Below are 16,562 nucleotides of genomic sequence, written 5' to 3'. Positions count from 1 at the left end.
TATTGAATATTTACTTGCAACATATAATATTGCCGTTGCATGTGTAACAGTTTCACTTTCTTTCGTGGCAATTAAGCGTGTACAACTCCTTGACGACATTAAATGCTGACAAATTAACGTCCAATGAACGCAGAGCTGAGCGAATCAATGAGTTTTCAAAGCGATTAAACAGTTGCAACACAAGTTGGTATGGAAAATGCGGACAGCCAATGGTTGAGTGTGATGAGTGATGACAAAAATTTGTTGCTATTCATGCAGCAGGCAAATGAGTCGACCAAATGGCAGCCAATGCCGTTACTTTGCCTGGCGCGTAACTGTCGAAACGCGCTAGTAGTCCACTGCGTCGTGAGCTCTGCGGTTCTGGTACTCTACTCAGTCGACTCACCAGCCGTCTGTCCGTTCGGTCGGCTTGTTGTGGTGCTGTAATGTTTATTTTTAGCATCTTTATTTTCTTTTACAGTTTGTACAAATTTTGCTAGTTGTTTTTATTTTTATTGTAACCATGTTTTCACTTTTATTGGCCATTTCTGACGTTTAACGGCATCTCCGCCGCACTGAAAACAAGTTGCCACAACTGTTGCCACTTATTCCGTCTTATTGATTTGTTGCACGCTTAACTGTCACAGCTGCGACACTAAGCGCCTAATTGCTTGCGGTAAATATGGTGTTGACAATGCGTATGTATGTTTACATATACATATTCACCGTTACTACATGTAATAGCCGACTTTGTGATTTTGTCATTGGCGCTTACGCCAAAATGGTTAATAATTTTTGTGCCGTTGTTGCAACTTAATAATTCACCATATTCATATTTGCTTCAATCTCAGAAATGTTTACTATTTTCAATGCAGGCGATATGCTTGTTAAAGTATTTATTTTGCAAATAGTGGTTTTTTATTCAATATTTTTGATATAGTATTGCGTATGTATATACAGACTTATGTAAATATGGACTTATGTATATATGGTAGTGGCAAAGTGCCGTGAAAATGGTGTTACACTTAGTTATGTGGTTTGTCTTAAACAACAATAAAGTAAAATGTTATTATAGCCCGAACACCGATAAAGTATATGGTACACATATATACTACTGTGATCAATTTGAAAGGTGAATTTGTAATTATTGTCGTTTTGTGAAGCTCTAAAGGTGATTTTTTCAATTTTTACTATGTTGAACTTATTGCACAAAGAAGTGCGATGATTCACCATCTGCATCGGTTATTCGTGTTCATTTCCCCACATTTTCAAGAAACTTTTTCAGCGAGGAAACATACATGAGACATATTCATTACTCTTAGAAATATTTTTTAATATCGGTCGAAAAAATGAGTTAAAATGGGGTTTTGTGCATTAATCACTACAGATTCTTCAGTGTGATCAAAATAGTCGCGCTTGAGTTTTGAAGAAATTGCTAAAGTTGATCGCTCTTCAATTTCTAGTAAGTCTGTTGAACCATTTCTCTTATTTTTTAGTGATTTTCGGAGTACAGCATTTATCAAACTCAAGAAACTTATTGCTGAATGATATGTATTATGGTGTCTAAAAAGCCTAATATTAAGCAATACTTTTATGTTGGTGCAATGATTTTATAGGTACGAACTTTCAGATAATTGCAGCTACTTATTGCAAGAGTAATCTGATCCAAGCCTCTAATTTATTTATTCGGCTCCCTCCTCCACAGTGCTGATAAGCTTATCAAACAACAAACGCTGGCTGCTGAAAAAAGCGTATAATTCATGTTACATATGATAAAGGCGCCAACACGCCCATTCATTAACCAATCGCTGTAAATTATTAGAATCTACAATACCCATAAAATCGGTTTCCGAATCGACATATGTATGTATTTATAAGTATAACTTTTATCACGGCAGTGGGCGTGTTTCTGCTCAATTAAACGCATACAAATTGTCACAAAGGTCTAATCTAAGCAGTAAATCATAAATAATGAGTTTATCAACAAAACTGTCGCATTCAACGTGATTCGAATGCGGTTAACGGTAGTTGAAGTGTCATGATATGATACTCGTATGACATAGTCATATAAAAATATAAAAAATGATTTGAACTAAATTGAATGAGACCGTTAAGGGTGGTTGATTGGTTGGTTGATCGAAAAATGCATGAGAAAAAAATAAAAATATATGTGCATACATATATATAATTTTTACACGCTTACCGCTCAGCGTTGGCGATTTGAATTAATTAAATTTTTTACTTGGCTTTATTGCCTTGTTTTACACACCTTGGCATGCAATTACTTAACAAATTGTTTAACAACACAACTATTTGTGTTCATTAGTCTTCGAAGTGTAGCGAATTTGGTTAATTGATTAGATAAATGCAAAAGCAACAATAAATATAAGCAGAGGAAAATGAAAATCAAGCAGAAATACTCATATGTATGTACATACAAGTATTTGTATGCTGTAAGTTGTCCAATCGTGTACCATAGTTCAGATTGGGAGCGAGCGTAGCAACAGGCTCCAAGTCAATATTTTGTCGGCGAAGTAGCTGCCGTCCCTAATTCATCGATCGAAATCAAGTTTTGGTATGGAAAACTTTTTTATTTGACAAGATATCTTTATGAAATTCGGCACGATCAATTATAACGGGTGATTTTTTTGAGGTTAGGATTTTCATGCATTAGTATTTGACAGATCACGTGGGATTTCAGACATGGTGTCAAAGAGAAAGATGCTCAGTATGCTTTGTCATGTCATCAAGTGTTCGGTTCGAAATGTGTTTCGCGCGCGTGTTTTGTTCAGCGATGAGGCTCATTTCTGGTTGAATGGCTACGTAAATAAGCAAAATTGCCGCATTTGGGGTGAAGAGCAACCAGAAGCCGTTCAAGAACTGCCCATGCATCCCGAAAAATGCACTGTTTGGTGTGGTTTGTACGCTGGTGGAATCATTGGACCGTATTTTTTCAAAGATGCTGTTGGACGCAACGTTACGGTGAATGGCGATCGCTATCGTTCGATGCTAACAAACTTTTTGTTGCCAAAAATGGAAGAACTGAACTTGGTTGACATGTGGTTTCAACAAGATGGCGCTACATGCCACACAGCTCGCGATTCTATGGCCATTTTGAGGGAAAACTTCGGACAACAATTCATCTCAAGAAATGGACCCGTAAGTTGGCCACCAAGATCATGCGATTTAACGCCTTTAGACTATTTTTTGTGGGGCTACGTCAAGTCTAAAGTCTACAGAAATAAGCCAGCAACTATTCCAGCTTTGGAAGACAACATTTCCGAAGAAATTCGGGCTATTCCGGCCGAAATGCTCGAAAAAGTTGCCCAAAATTGGACTTTCCGAATGGACCACCTAAGACGCAGCCGCGGTCAACATTTAAATGAAATTATCTTCAAAAAGTAAATGTCATGAACCAATCTAACGTTTCAAATAAAGAACCGATGAGATTTTGCAAATTTTATGCGTTTTTTTTTTTTAAAAAGTTATCAAGCTCTTAAAAAATCACCCTTTACAAGCCAATTCTAAGATCTCGGAACAAATTGTTAAAATCGGCCCACTATAGCATATAGCTGTCATACAAACTGTTCGCACAAAACCCAGAAAAATATTGTATCTTTTCATACCCCTATATGCTAAAAAAAATTGCGCATGTGCTTGATACGAGTATTATAGCTTCGGGACAGCCGAAGTTAACGGTTACGCTTGCTTTGTTTTGTTCCAAGTGTCAACAATCGATAATCAGCAGTTCAATTGTTGACTGTTAATACGTAAGCTACTGTACAATATTTGCAGATGCTTAAAATACACGGTCGTACGCGTACGAGTATGATCCGCACCTACTTAAGTGGTGGTATGAAATACTCATTTGTGTAAAGAAACTTGTTGAATGGCATTTTAATTGGTGAGCACTTCTGTCAACAATAGCAATTGCGTAATTATATTGCTTGTAAGGCTGTATTTGCGATGGCTTTTGAGAGCTTTTATTCTAATATTTACGCTGTAAACAGACTAAAGGTCTTTGGGTAGAACCCAAAGGGTATATTTGAAGTGAGATTTGATAGAATTAGAAAAAATTCTGATAAATATCACAGCGATTAGTTGAGTGATATATTCAAACATTGAAGCCATGTTTAAGAACCTGTCAACTTGGCTTACTACTTGCTGGGGGAAAAAACCGAAAATATCTAGAAAAAAGAAAGTGTGTATTTGCAGTAAAGGTTATATAAAAATGCAGCAATGAGGTCTTATAAATCCATAAAACTGTAAGATTAGAAAGTAAGGCATTTTAAAAATAATGATTGGTCGGATGAGTGATGAGGCTAATGACGGTAAATTCTCGCATCAATGATTCATAAAAACCTGACAGATTCATGAGAAATTCCATTTCAAATGAACTGTTAACAGATAACCTATACATAAGTTATATATGTTGGCAGCCATTATAAGGATCACTGAAGAGTTATTACATATAAACGTTTGTACAACGGTCAAAGCAATTGCACAAATGTCAGCTTCTGACGGAGCTCAAAAACATCGTTTTCCAATATGTAACTAGAAGCTTCAATGGCCTCTCAGCACGTTAAGGGTTATAAAAAATCTATCGCGCATAAGCTGCGAGAAAGTGATTTCGCTTCATTAAAATAGTAAAAGGTCTTCACTGCAATATTTGTGAGTCACGAAAGCTAAGCTAATCCTTAATTAGGTCTATATAAAATAAATATTATAGTTCACTTCAAAAAATCGCTATAGATCGGTCTATGTATAAGACAGAAATAATATTGAGACTCACAATTGGCACACAATATCTGAACTCTGATCTCATGATCATTATGATCGCATGAATTTCATTTGGTGTTTCAAAAGTTCATAACTCAACGAAAAGATTATTGATCTCAGCGAATGAATTTCATTTAGTGTTCCAAAAGTTAATTTCTCAACGAAAAAATTACACATTAAAGGCTGCCTAGAAAGCATGTGAGAAAATCTCTATTTCTAAGTCAGCAGGCAATTATTTTTTTCACAAAATTTACATTTTGTATATTATTTTACTTTATTACTGTCTTTAAGCGCATATAATGGCGAGTGCAGTAAAATTTTATAATATATTTTAGTGCTAAAATTTTTTGCTCGAGCCAATTATTTCGGCACGGCATACATATGTATATAGCAGATGATGACTATTTTGGTACGCGGTTGCTTGGGAAAATATTTTTATCTACCGACTCGGTAACTCGGTAAGTCGGTAGTTGAGCTGACGTTTAGCTTATTTATGTTTTTTTGTCATATACATAGTATTTTTGTACACTTAGGTAAGAAAGCTTTCTTTATTTTCTTTGCTTCTTGCCGTAATGATGAATGGTCGTGCGGCGGCTGCTACTGTCGCCGCTGATGGCGAGGTTAGCTTATCTTAAATGCAATCATGACGTGTTGCTCGTTTGTCACATTTTTCAACGGCAACTCTTTCTTACATACGTTGACACTTTGCAGCATTCAGTCACACAGTTTCTAATTCCAGCTAGCTCTTTTCGCGTGCGCATTCAATTCAATTGCTGAGTGTAGTTTTTTGAAGACACTATTTCTTTATGACTTCCACCAAATTAGCGCATAATTGTTTTATTGCCAATGTCTGTATATCCATATGCGTACATACACATATGTATGTATATGATATTTAGCATTTTAATTGCGTTAAATTTTCATTTTGCGCTTTCTTTTATTTTATACCAGAAAATTACTTAATTTCTGTATATATGTGTGCAATTTAGTTAAGAAGTTTAATTTATTATGTTTAATATATGAATACTTTATACCTTGCTACTAAATATTCTCACTTTGTCGCACATTTATTGCCCATAACCATTTCTATTTCTTGCCTTATCTTGGTCCATTGTGTATTTGCTGCTGTTGTTGTTAGTCCCACGCATTTTTGTTCACACTAAATTATGCACATCTTGTGTTGCTATCTCCCTAGCCAATTGTATAATTTTTTTTTGCGCTCGGCTGTGAGTAACAAATGCTTTTCATTTGCATTTTTGTCGTTGGCGATTTTTCATTTCTTTTCCCACCTTAGCTTTTATTTATTTGCTACATATGCCTTTTCCGCTGTTTGCATAATTTTATTAATTTTTTCTTCTCAACTGTACCTTTGCATGTGTGCTTGGATTTTTCTTGCCTATTCTGCAATTTAGTTGTTGACAGCTGTCACTTTTATGTTGACAAACTGTCAACAGTTTGATTATTGTCATGGTATGCATTTGGAGTCTAGAGCCAAATATTTTAATTTAGTTTAAGGTGATTTTTAATGCAGTTGTAGAGGTGGAATATGAAAATATGCTATTTACCTACATATTTGCAAAAAGTGTCAATACAAGAGCAATTTTTGCGAAAAAGAAAAATCATGCTGTGCTTCCATATTTTCAATATTTCCACACGAAAATTATCGAAATTATCCTGAAAGATTCTAATGAATTACAACAATGTTTTTATACTCTGTTTTAAAGCAGTGACCCAATTGCTCAAAGTTTGAGTTCTAAATATCAGAAATGTATTCAGGACGTCAGTGATAAGCTAAAAATCATTAATTTCGAGTTTATAAAATTTAATTTTGTTTCATACCAGTACGTGCAATAAGGCTGTAGGAGACTCTCTCTTTGTTGTACATTTGAGTCGAAAAGTAACTTACCACTAGTTTTTTACTGAAAATCCAAATTTTCAAAAGCTAATCGTACGCCATGGGTGCTTACCTAAAATAAAAAGAAATTTAAATGTTTACTTTAGAATAATCAAACTAATATTTTATAAAAAATATTATGATATAGACAAGGAGTTATTTTTGTAGGACCTGTAAGTAAAGTAAGGTTAATTCAGGGTATTTTAAAATATAGGGTCTCCAAAGAAGAACGAAGTGATGTTAAAATAATATAAAACACTGAAATTTGGTCAAAATGGTTGATGTTTTTTGTTATGCCGTTAATTTTATGCCAGTTATGATTTGAACAAAATATCGGCCAAATTGCCAGCACGGCTCCATTAGCATATCTCCATCCTTTTACGCCAATTTTCGATGACCAGTTGCAGCACTACGGCTAAAAGTTCGTGCAGCACCAAAGTGAAAAACGATGTTATGAGATAACAAATCACACTGAACACATTGACAAAACTTGACACAAATCCGTAAACAAACATGGCCGCCACGAGCTGTCAAAATCACGCAATTCCTATTGGTAGACTCTATATACTTGTATACATACGTACTATATATTAATTTTATTTCCAAAAAAATCTAAATAAAAAGTTCCTTTGTTGATCTCTCCCTCATGTCTTCTAACGAAGAAAGATCATTTTAGAAAATAGTCACTTCTGTGAATAAATCATAAAAGCTGGCAAAAAAGGCAGCTGAAGGCGTGGGAAGCAGCAACGTTGAATAGGAAGCTGATGTTAGAAATAAATCGAACTTAGGCGGCGTTGAATGGGCGCTAAAACGACTTTTAAGACAACTAAAATGGCAGCGTGAAAGAAAAAAACGAGGAATAGGGAATAGAAACAGCACAAAAGAAATGAAGATTATAGAATTGTATGTATGCCAAGGAAATTCTGTGAAAAAAAATTGTGAAAGAAGCAATCGTAATACTTGGAAAACGATTAAAAGCGATGAAAGCATGCTTAACACACACACGGCCACACATACACAGACGCACAACAATAATTTGCATAATTTAAATGACTTTGAATGCAACTAAACTTCACGCAGAACTTATAGCCATACGCACATATGTATGTGTGTATGCGTGATTGTCGGAAGTGTGAGAAAGTTCTAGGTTAGACTGCTAGGCAGAGGCGGATACTACTCATATTTCTGCGCTGCAGCTCGTTGGCATTACCAGCAACCAACTTTGAGGCAAGCAAATATAAAAGAATTAAGCGTTTAAATGCGCGCTAAACAAAAGCATCAAGAATTGACAAGATGCAGATCATGATGATAGCATTGACGTCTTCGCCCATTGTTTCATGGCATGCAATTACAAGTTGTTTTTGCACAAGTTGCATGTTGTTGCATGTAAATTGTTGCGGTTGCGGTATGACATGTGGAAATCATGTTAGTTTAACCACACGGAACAAATGCGTCAAGAGCATTGTTTAACGGTATACTGCCATAAGCACCGCGGTATACTATACATACCTACTTACATATAAATACACACATACAGCCTGAATGGGTAAGGAAATTGAACAGGGATAGCCATTAGCAGTGCTTGCTGACAAAAATTCTACCGTAACTGGAGAAAGCCATGTGAAAACACAAACAAATGTTTTTCTTGTCAAATACTTACAAGTTGTCGGTAATTTGAGGCATGCGACATGAGTTGCTACGCATGCGCAACACAGAAAATGCGGTAGTTAAACGTTCTATTGTATGCCCGCCATCTATTCACAAGCGACGTCTGCACCCACATGCAACCACGCAATTTTCCAGTAAAACACTCCGTTCATTGCTGGCTGGGAGGTGGCCTATTTTCTTGGCTTGTGGTGTTGTATTGTTGTGGATTCGTAGAAATTTCTATTGAAATTCTATTTGTTAGTATCGAAAGCATAAGGTTCCGTAGACAAGAAGCTTCTAAATTTTTTCGCCAGAAATTTTTATTCGATCCTTTATACTTGAGACAGCGAAAGAACGAGTAAGTACTACAACAGTTTAAAGAATAAGCAAATATTTTATTTTAGCATAACCGAACAGCAACAATTTTAAGCAATTACAATACAATATCAATCACAAATTCAACCACTTTAGAAGCAGTCATCAATGCTTGGCACATAGCCGTCGCAGTAATGCCAGGTGGACCAGGCGGACCAACCTTGCATGCGTAGCACCTCTTGAGCACAACGTACTATGGGTTCGATGTTGTTGGTCAACAATCCATTGCAGTCGATGTGACACTGATTGTAGGAGAAGCGACCGTCCGCGGGTTGGCACCAGTAGTAGTCGTTGATCTGGAAGAGACCGTAATCGTTGGATCCATTGTAGTTAGTTGGGCCGACAACATCGGTGCGGTAGGAGCTCTCATGCTCAGCAATACAAGCCCAACGAGCCAATTGATCCCTGGGCACACCCAAGCGAGACATCTCACGAGCTAGGGAGCAACGGTTCAGGACCTCACCGAAGGCTGGTGCGGCCAAAGCCACAGCGAAGAGCAAGAAGGCAAAAGCTTTCATGGTGTAATGTATTGTTTCTAAAGAACTGTTTAGAACTGATGATTTCTGACAGCCTTAGAGCGGCTTTTATAGCGCTGAACAACCGCATTCAACTATTATGATAATCTCTGTTCCCAATAATTGGTGGCAGTTTTGATAAAGTTTTGTTTTATTTCTAATATTTGTTGCCATTCATTGATTGATCTTACACGTGTATTAATTTGAGAAAAAAGTTATCTAAGTATACTGAACTTTATACTTTCAGATTGTTTAAAAATACTTTCCAGACACATCCAGTTGTTGTTGTTTTTCGTATAATGCAATTAACTTCCAACAAATTCTCAAACAAATTTACGTTTTGTGTATGATAAGATAAGCGTATTTTGTTATATGGGAGTCAATAAGATGTAGTATTAAGTGTAGATAATTTTGCTTCGATTTCACCAGTCTGTTAGGGAGCCATGATTAAGAGATTTTGCTTCTGATTTGCGAAAGAAGAAAGGTGGTTCCCCAAGATTTGTTTGTACCTCAGCATATGTAGACCGATATGGAGTTAAATGTGCAAATTTCAATGTGCGAATGTTTTTGAAGTGGATTGAAATGAGAGATAATTCCAGAATAGTAAACAGAAAATTGTGGATACGTGCACTTTATGAGATTTGATTTTAGTTTTTAAAATTACGGATTCTAGTTCATGGAAAGCGGTTTTAGGCGTAAAGAACTGTTAAATAATTGGATAAATGTTTTTACTGAGTTTTGGTGATGACTTGCACTTCTCAAGTTAATAGTCTGATAACTTGGGTTCAAAAAATCGAAAATATTTTTTCGCTTAATTTGAAAGTACAATGTTTTGAGAATTTACTATTAAATTTTCAGACAGAAATTCGAAATATTTCGGTAGTTATAAGGAGTTTCCTAGAGCGTCTCGGAGACTAACTTTTAAGGTGGACCGAACTTTAAACGCGTTTTTCTCAAAACATTGTTTTCCTGGTCGGCTCGGGTCCTAACTCTTTTTCTATTGAACCGATTGGTTTTAAATTTTATAGTTGTTCTACACACTTATAGCTCTCGTCGGTACTAACGAGAATTTTTTCACCCATAACTTTTATTTTACAACTCTTTCTTTGCTAAAATAAAATGACTTTTCTTTTCAAAGTCCGCCATTTTGTTATTTACCCCTTCAGTAGTTCCGACCAGAATGACATGTCTATAGATTAAGAATAATCAAGAATATTTGATTTCAGATAACATCAAGAGTCAAAATCATCCGGGCCACCCGGGATGGGTATTTTTTTGAGGTTCCAACTACAAGTGACAATAATAATAGTAATAAAGTATTAAATTTTTTCAAATACATTTTTTTTTATATTTTCAATATGTAAATAAAAGCATTTTAAATATTTAAGATAATTCATTTTTATTTTCTTATAAAAAACCACCCTCTAAAGAAGTCACGAAAATAGGCATAATTTACCAGACTACTACCTTAAACGATGGGGAAGTTCCTCCTGCTGCTATTTTCAATTTATGTAGTCATTAACTACAAAACATAGTCCATAGTTTCTCCATAGTTTTACATCCTATTTAAAATGAGTTCAAACTATTACTTTGTACGTTTCTTGACCTTAGCTTGTAATGGTTCCTAACCTCAATTAATAGATTTTCATATATCGAAGAAAAAAGTGATCACATGACCAACTGAACTAAGAAAGTACAATCACTCACCTCTACCCCGCTAAGAAAAGTAATTAGACGATTTTTACGAATATAATTTATGCCGAAGATTCTTGCCTATATATCTTCAACAATTAACCTCCTTCTATCCCAACCGACGCTAAAGGCGTAATCTGCATAAACACGATTGAGCCAGGAAGGGTAAGAGTAAGCAAAGTAATTACTTTAAAATCGACATGATTAAAATAAATTGGAATATTCATCATAGAAATCATAAGTTGCTAAAACTACCATTTATGCGGAAATTAATACATTGATATTAAGAAAAAAGGACTACTCAACATTGACCAATACATAAGTTATAAAGTCTGACTAGAGGGAGTAGATCCTTACATTTTTTACATAATGAAAATATTTAAGGACATATTGCGACAATGTTTGGATCAGAGTTTGATCATCTCATGATGACAAGTGACAAGTATATCCACGAATCCACGTACAAATTTTCACAATTTTTATATATTTTCTTATTCAAGTTTTCGGTTCCATGGACAAACAGGCCAGTAGACATACTAAACATCTAGACATCGTCTTGATTTTTTATCCTGCTAATCGTTGACGGAATTCGTTTGTAAATAAGCTTGTAAAAAACAACATTCGACATTATTTTTATGAGACTTTGACAATGTGTTAATTATTTGATATTAGCTTACTTTCGACTCTTGACGTCAGGTTCATACACTTACTCATAAAGTATTTGCCATGTAAAAAATATTATTTTATAAAATTATATCTAGTTTTGTAGAATTAAAACGAAGTTTGAATTTGTATCTACCACAGATCGCTCATCTGCTGCAAGACCGGCATAAGTCAAAAAAATCGATTCGCCAGAAAACGCGTTTAAAGTTTTCAACTTACTACAACCTTACACGGTGACTCCAACCTTACACCTCTTCTCAAGCGGAGCATATAAGAGGTATTCATATGAATTTTTCACTCAACATGAAGTATGATCTAACGAACAATTCTGCAGCATTAACTCCAAAATCACGTTTTTTGAATTATGTCGGTCTAGCAGCAAATGAGCGATGTGTACAATATTATAAAATCAAGGCTTGTATAAAAAAGAAAACTTCGTAAAATTTTGTTTCTAAAAATCCCTAACCACAATAACTTCAAAACAGAAAAATTATTTTTCAATATATGTATATACATATTTATTTATAAAAAATCAACAACTTTCAAACATTTTTAGAAGCAGTCATCAATGCTTGGCACATAGCCGTCGCAGTAGTGCCAGGTGGACCAGGCGGACCAACCTTGCATACGTAAGACCTCTTGGGCACAACGTACTATGGGTTCGATGTCGTTAGTCAATAGTCCATCACAGCCGATGTGGCACTGGTTGTAGGAGAAGCGACCGTCTGCAGGTTGGCACCAGTAGTAGTCGTTGATCTGGAAGAGACCGTAATCGTTGGAGCCATTGTAGTTGGTTGGACCGACGACATCAGTACGGTAGGAGCTCTCGTGTTCGGCAATACAAGCCCAACGAGCCAATTGATCCCTGGGAACACCCAAGCGAGACATCTCACGAGCTAAGGAGCAACGGTTCAGGACCTCACCGAAGGCTGGTGCGGCCAAAGCCACAGCGAAGAGCAAGAATGCGAAAGCTTTCATGTTGAATTATTAATACAGTATAGAGAACTGATGCTTTCAGTAAAACGGGGTGTAGCTTTTATACAGTTTTGACGAGATTTTGTGAAATGATACCTCATATCAGTGCCAAACGGATATCGTTACTCGCACCGAATTATCAGAATAAAAAAGTACCGAAAGAAGTTTATCTAGGCTAAACATAAAGATTTGATATATAATATTTGAATATACTCGTTTAATGTGGTCAATCAGCGATAAAGAGACTTACATATCTAACCACAGATACTGCAACTATTGGGTTGAAGTCCGTAGGTTGAAATTTATTTTTTGTATAAACAGTATTGCTAACTTCTTACTACACGGTGTAAGATCTGAAAATTTGGAAAATGTTTTGCTCTTTCACCAACTCAGTCCTGTAAAGCATTGAGCTACAATATCAGCTATCGTTTGGTTTAACAATATCAGTTAGGCTTCTATAGTCTTTAAACAGTGTTCGAAGTATGTGACTTGGTAGCAAAATGTTCTGTGGCTTTATTATGATATCGCAGGATAGAGCAGAAGCCGCTCCTTTGGCTTTATCTAAACTCTATATTAAAAACTTCTCATACAGAACACTGAAGCGGTATAAGTACCACATGTAGTTACATCGATCTGAACAGACACGCACTCCAGAAATTTTATCGTGAGAAAAAGTTGAATTATTATGTAGACAAACATTTAACTTTTTACAACAAAGGTTGCAACTGCGTATTTATTCACTATTCGTCCCTCTCGCAACAATCACTTATACTCGTATACTTAGATTGCTTGTAAACTTCAATTGCATACTTCTTATCATATATTATAATCTTGTCATTGATTAAATGGACACGCTCTGATGGTTTGTATAATTTAAGTGCTTGACTGCAACCTGAACAAAAGAGAGGTGAACTAAGTGCAGAAGAAAATTGCAAGGTTCTTATAAGGCATACATATAAATTGCATAACAAAATACGAAATATTAAAAATTGCATAGCCTATGTTACATTTTTTATAATTTAAGTAACAAAAACACATTTTGTTTTCCTTTCTTGTGCCCGAGAACCCTGATAATCTTACGACACCTTTCCGGAGAAGTAACTTTAACTTTTAAGCGTAAAGAAACAATTTATATAGTATATGCATATGTATACTAGGGTGGGTTAAAAAAGACGAAATATTTTTTTTTAGTTACTCTGACAAATTTGTTTACGGACACTTCTGGAAAGCCTCTTCAAGTATGAGCTCTACATTGTAACAGGATACTCCTCCTACCGGTTTCCTATCTTTTTCTTATTATCAAATAGAAAAGTTTGTATGTCGCTTGCAATTACCTGAAAACATTTTTTGTTCTGTAGATTTTGTAGGAAATTGAGTGCCCTTAAAAAAATATGTCCAATGCTTTTTTCTGATTCTACTCGTAAGTGTTTAAACTTTGTTTATATTAATGAAAGAAAAAATTCTTATGAATGAACTCAATGACAAAGACCTTCCCGATACAATTAAGAACACACACTTTGAGACTTTTTCTTCGATATATGAGATATATATTAATTAATTTTTCAGAGTACGAAGTAAAAAATCATTAATGTTTTTTGACACACCCTAATTTTTCCTTTTTAACTTTTGCTTATCACTTTAGAATAAAATTCCTCCCCCTCTTAACTGAAGCATGACGAAGTTCTCGCTTGAGTTAGCGGCAAGTACATGTACTTAGATCCTGAGTGTCTGACTACTTACATATGTACATACATAACTGATCTGAGCTCACAGCAAGTGCATTTTTCTCATAACCAGACACGCAGAATGACAAGGCAATAAATTAAGAAAAAATATTCCGCCAAATAAAAATGAAAAGTTTCTGGACACCTAGGAAAAAAATATTGTCCACCACCAATATTCTTTTATTCCACACCATATTACCTAAACTGCGTTGAAACAAATAATTGTACAAAGTAAAAAATTCAGGATCAAATTCACATTTTTATTTTAATTCATATTTTCCAAATTCATTTACCAAAAATTCTCAATAGCTTAGAAGCAGTCATCAATGCTTGGCACATAGCCGTCGCAGTAGTGCCAGGTGGACCAGGCAGACCAACCTTGCATGCGTAAGACCTCTTGGGCACAACGTACTATGGGTTCGATGTCGTTAGTCAATAGTCCATCACAGCCGATGTGGCACTGGTTGTAGGAGAAGCGACCGTCCGCAGGTTGGCACCAGTAGTAGTCGTTGATCTGGAAGAGACCGTAGTCGTTGGAGCCATTGTAGTTAGTTGGGCCGACGACATCGGTGCGGTAGGAGCTCTCGTGTTCGGCAATACAAGCCCAACGTGCCAATTGATCCCTGGGAACACCCAAGCGAGACATCTCACGAGCCAAGGAGCAACGGTTCAGGACCTCACCGAAGGCTGGTGCGGCCAAAGCCACAGCGAAGAGCAAGAAGGTGAAAGCTTTCATGTTGATTATTTGAAACTGTTCGGATAAAACTGATAAATATTTAACAAAATTTGGTGGTCTTTTATACCAATTGAAAGCAGATCTAATTGAGTAAATAGTTATAACGTGAAGTGTTTCGAGATAGATAAGTATGACAATCACAGTTGATATTGCAATCGCATGTACAGGGTGATTATATACATATAATGTGATTTAGTTTTATAAACGTCACTGAATACGCTATAAGGGGACTAGAATAATTTGTTTACTTATTTCCTTAAAACTCACTTATGAATGGCGATGTAGTTTATTCGACTATTTATAATAGTTACTTATCGTATATAACCATATAGTTTCTAAGGCGTTTTGTGACTATTTCTGGCAGTAATGGCCGAGGTGATGTATTGAGAATCGATATCGTAAATAGCTTGTTCGATTAATATCATTACTTTACGGTAATTCATAAATTTCGTCAAACTATTCGAAATTTCCACTAGAGAGCTTTTGCCATTTAAAGTAAAAATTATAGTTTATCAATTAATAAATAATGAATGGTTTTTCTAACATATGCTAAGGATATCTGGCACTTGCCAGTTTAGGTATAGGTCTGGCTTACCAGAATCACTCTATTTAACACCCTATACTGGCAGAATATGAGAACAACAATATTTCAAAATACGATTTTGCTCACATGTGCCACTTAAATTTACGCTGATTATTATTGTTCGTCTGATATACGTATGTATCTTATAAAAACAGTTCAAGTTCTTATCGCCTGCAAGACTTATCGAATTATTAAATATACCGTCGCAAACCATTTAAAAGCGGTTCGCTACCTCAACGAAAGCATCAGTTCTCCCTACTGCATTAATTAATCAATATGAAAGCTTTCGCATTCTTGCTCTTCGCTGTCGCTTTGGCCGCACCAGCCTTCGGCGAGGTCCTGGACCGTTGCTCCTTGGCTCGTGAGATGTCTCGCTTGGGTGTTCCCAGGGATCAGTTAGCTCGTTGGGCTTGTATTGCTGAGCACGAGAGCTCCTACCGCACTGACGTCGTCGGTCCAACCAACTACAATGGCTCCAACGACTACGGTATCTTCCAGATCAACGACTACTACTGGTGCCAACCTGCTGACGGTCGCTTCTCCTACAACCAGTGTGACATCAGCTGCGATGGATTATTGACTAACGACATCGAACCCATAGTACGTTGTGCTCAAAAGATTTTACGTATGCAAGGTTGGTCCGCCTGGTCCACCTGGCATTACTGCGATGGCTATGTGCCAAGCACTGCCGATTGCTTCTAAGCTACTGAGAATTTTTTGTAAATGATTTTTAAAAAATATAAATTGAAATAAAAATGTGTAGTTCGTCCAAAAATTTTTATTTTGTACAATTATTTATTTCAACACAGTTTTAGTGAGATTGTTTTGGATAAGTGAATATTGATGATGGACAATAATTTTTTCCAGGTGTCTAGAAACTTCTTTTTCCTACTTTGGAGGAATATTTTCCTAATTTATTACTTTGTCATTCGGCGTATCTAGTTGTGAGAAAAATGCTTTTGCGGTAAGTTCAGACCAATTATGTATGTACATATGTAAG

At 35.8% G+C, this 16,562-nt stretch overlaps 6 protein-coding genes across 7 annotated transcripts in view; 1 reads left to right on the top strand and 5 right to left on the bottom strand.

The window, feature by feature from the left end:
* LOC105228353 (uncharacterized) overlaps positions 1-16,562 on the bottom strand; it is a 120,142-nt gene that overhangs the window by 17,993 nt on the left and 85,587 nt on the right. The window lies entirely within an intron of this gene.
* LOC105228465 (alpha-tocopherol transfer protein-like) overlaps positions 1-16,562 on the bottom strand; it is a 91,751-nt gene that overhangs the window by 68,910 nt on the left and 6,279 nt on the right. The window lies entirely within an intron of this gene.
* LOC105228347 (lysozyme B) lies at positions 8,674-9,246 on the bottom strand. Its single transcript, XM_011208149.4, has one exon. The coding sequence runs from the start codon at positions 9,190-9,192 to the stop codon at positions 8,767-8,769; it is 426 nt and encodes a 141-aa protein (XP_011206451.1). The 5' UTR covers positions 9,193-9,246; the 3' UTR covers positions 8,674-8,766.
* LOC105228348 (lysozyme B-like) lies at positions 12,049-12,570 on the bottom strand. The gene has a single exon (XM_011208150.2). It carries the CDS (start codon positions 12,520-12,522, stop codon positions 12,097-12,099), a length of 426 nt encoding a protein of 141 aa, XP_011206452.1. The 5' UTR covers positions 12,523-12,570; the 3' UTR covers positions 12,049-12,096.
* LOC105228349 (lysozyme B) lies at positions 14,483-15,025 on the bottom strand. Its single transcript, XM_011208151.4, has one exon. The coding sequence runs from the start codon at positions 14,977-14,979 to the stop codon at positions 14,554-14,556; it is 426 nt and encodes a 141-aa protein (XP_011206453.2). The 5' UTR covers positions 14,980-15,025; the 3' UTR covers positions 14,483-14,553.
* LOC105228350 (lysozyme B) lies at positions 15,796-16,337 on the top strand. The gene has a single exon (XM_011208152.3). It carries the CDS (start codon positions 15,839-15,841, stop codon positions 16,262-16,264), a length of 426 nt encoding a protein of 141 aa, XP_011206454.1. The 5' UTR covers positions 15,796-15,838; the 3' UTR covers positions 16,265-16,337.

The sequence above is a fragment of the Bactrocera dorsalis genome, chromosome 3 (genome assembly GCF_023373825.1).
Source record: "Bactrocera dorsalis isolate Fly_Bdor chromosome 3, ASM2337382v1, whole genome shotgun sequence".
In the NCBI taxonomy this organism is placed as follows: domain Eukaryota; kingdom Metazoa; phylum Arthropoda; class Insecta; order Diptera; family Tephritidae; genus Bactrocera; species Bactrocera dorsalis.
The sequence above is the reverse complement of the archived record's forward strand: the minus strand, read 5'-3'. Positions and strand labels throughout refer to the sequence as shown.

Bases quoted from the DNA above. Each gene is read 5' to 3' on its own strand.
- LOC105228347 (XM_011208149.4), bottom strand. From the start codon at position 9,192: ATGAAAGCTTTTGCCTTCTTGCTCTTCGCTGTGGCTTTGGCCGCACCA.
- LOC105228348 (XM_011208150.2), bottom strand. From the start codon at position 12,522: ATGAAAGCTTTCGCATTCTTGCTCTTCGCTGTGGCTTTGGCCGCACCA.
- LOC105228349 (XM_011208151.4), bottom strand. From the start codon at position 14,979: ATGAAAGCTTTCACCTTCTTGCTCTTCGCTGTGGCTTTGGCCGCACCA.
- LOC105228350 (XM_011208152.3), top strand. From the start codon at position 15,839: ATGAAAGCTTTCGCATTCTTGCTCTTCGCTGTCGCTTTGGCCGCACCA.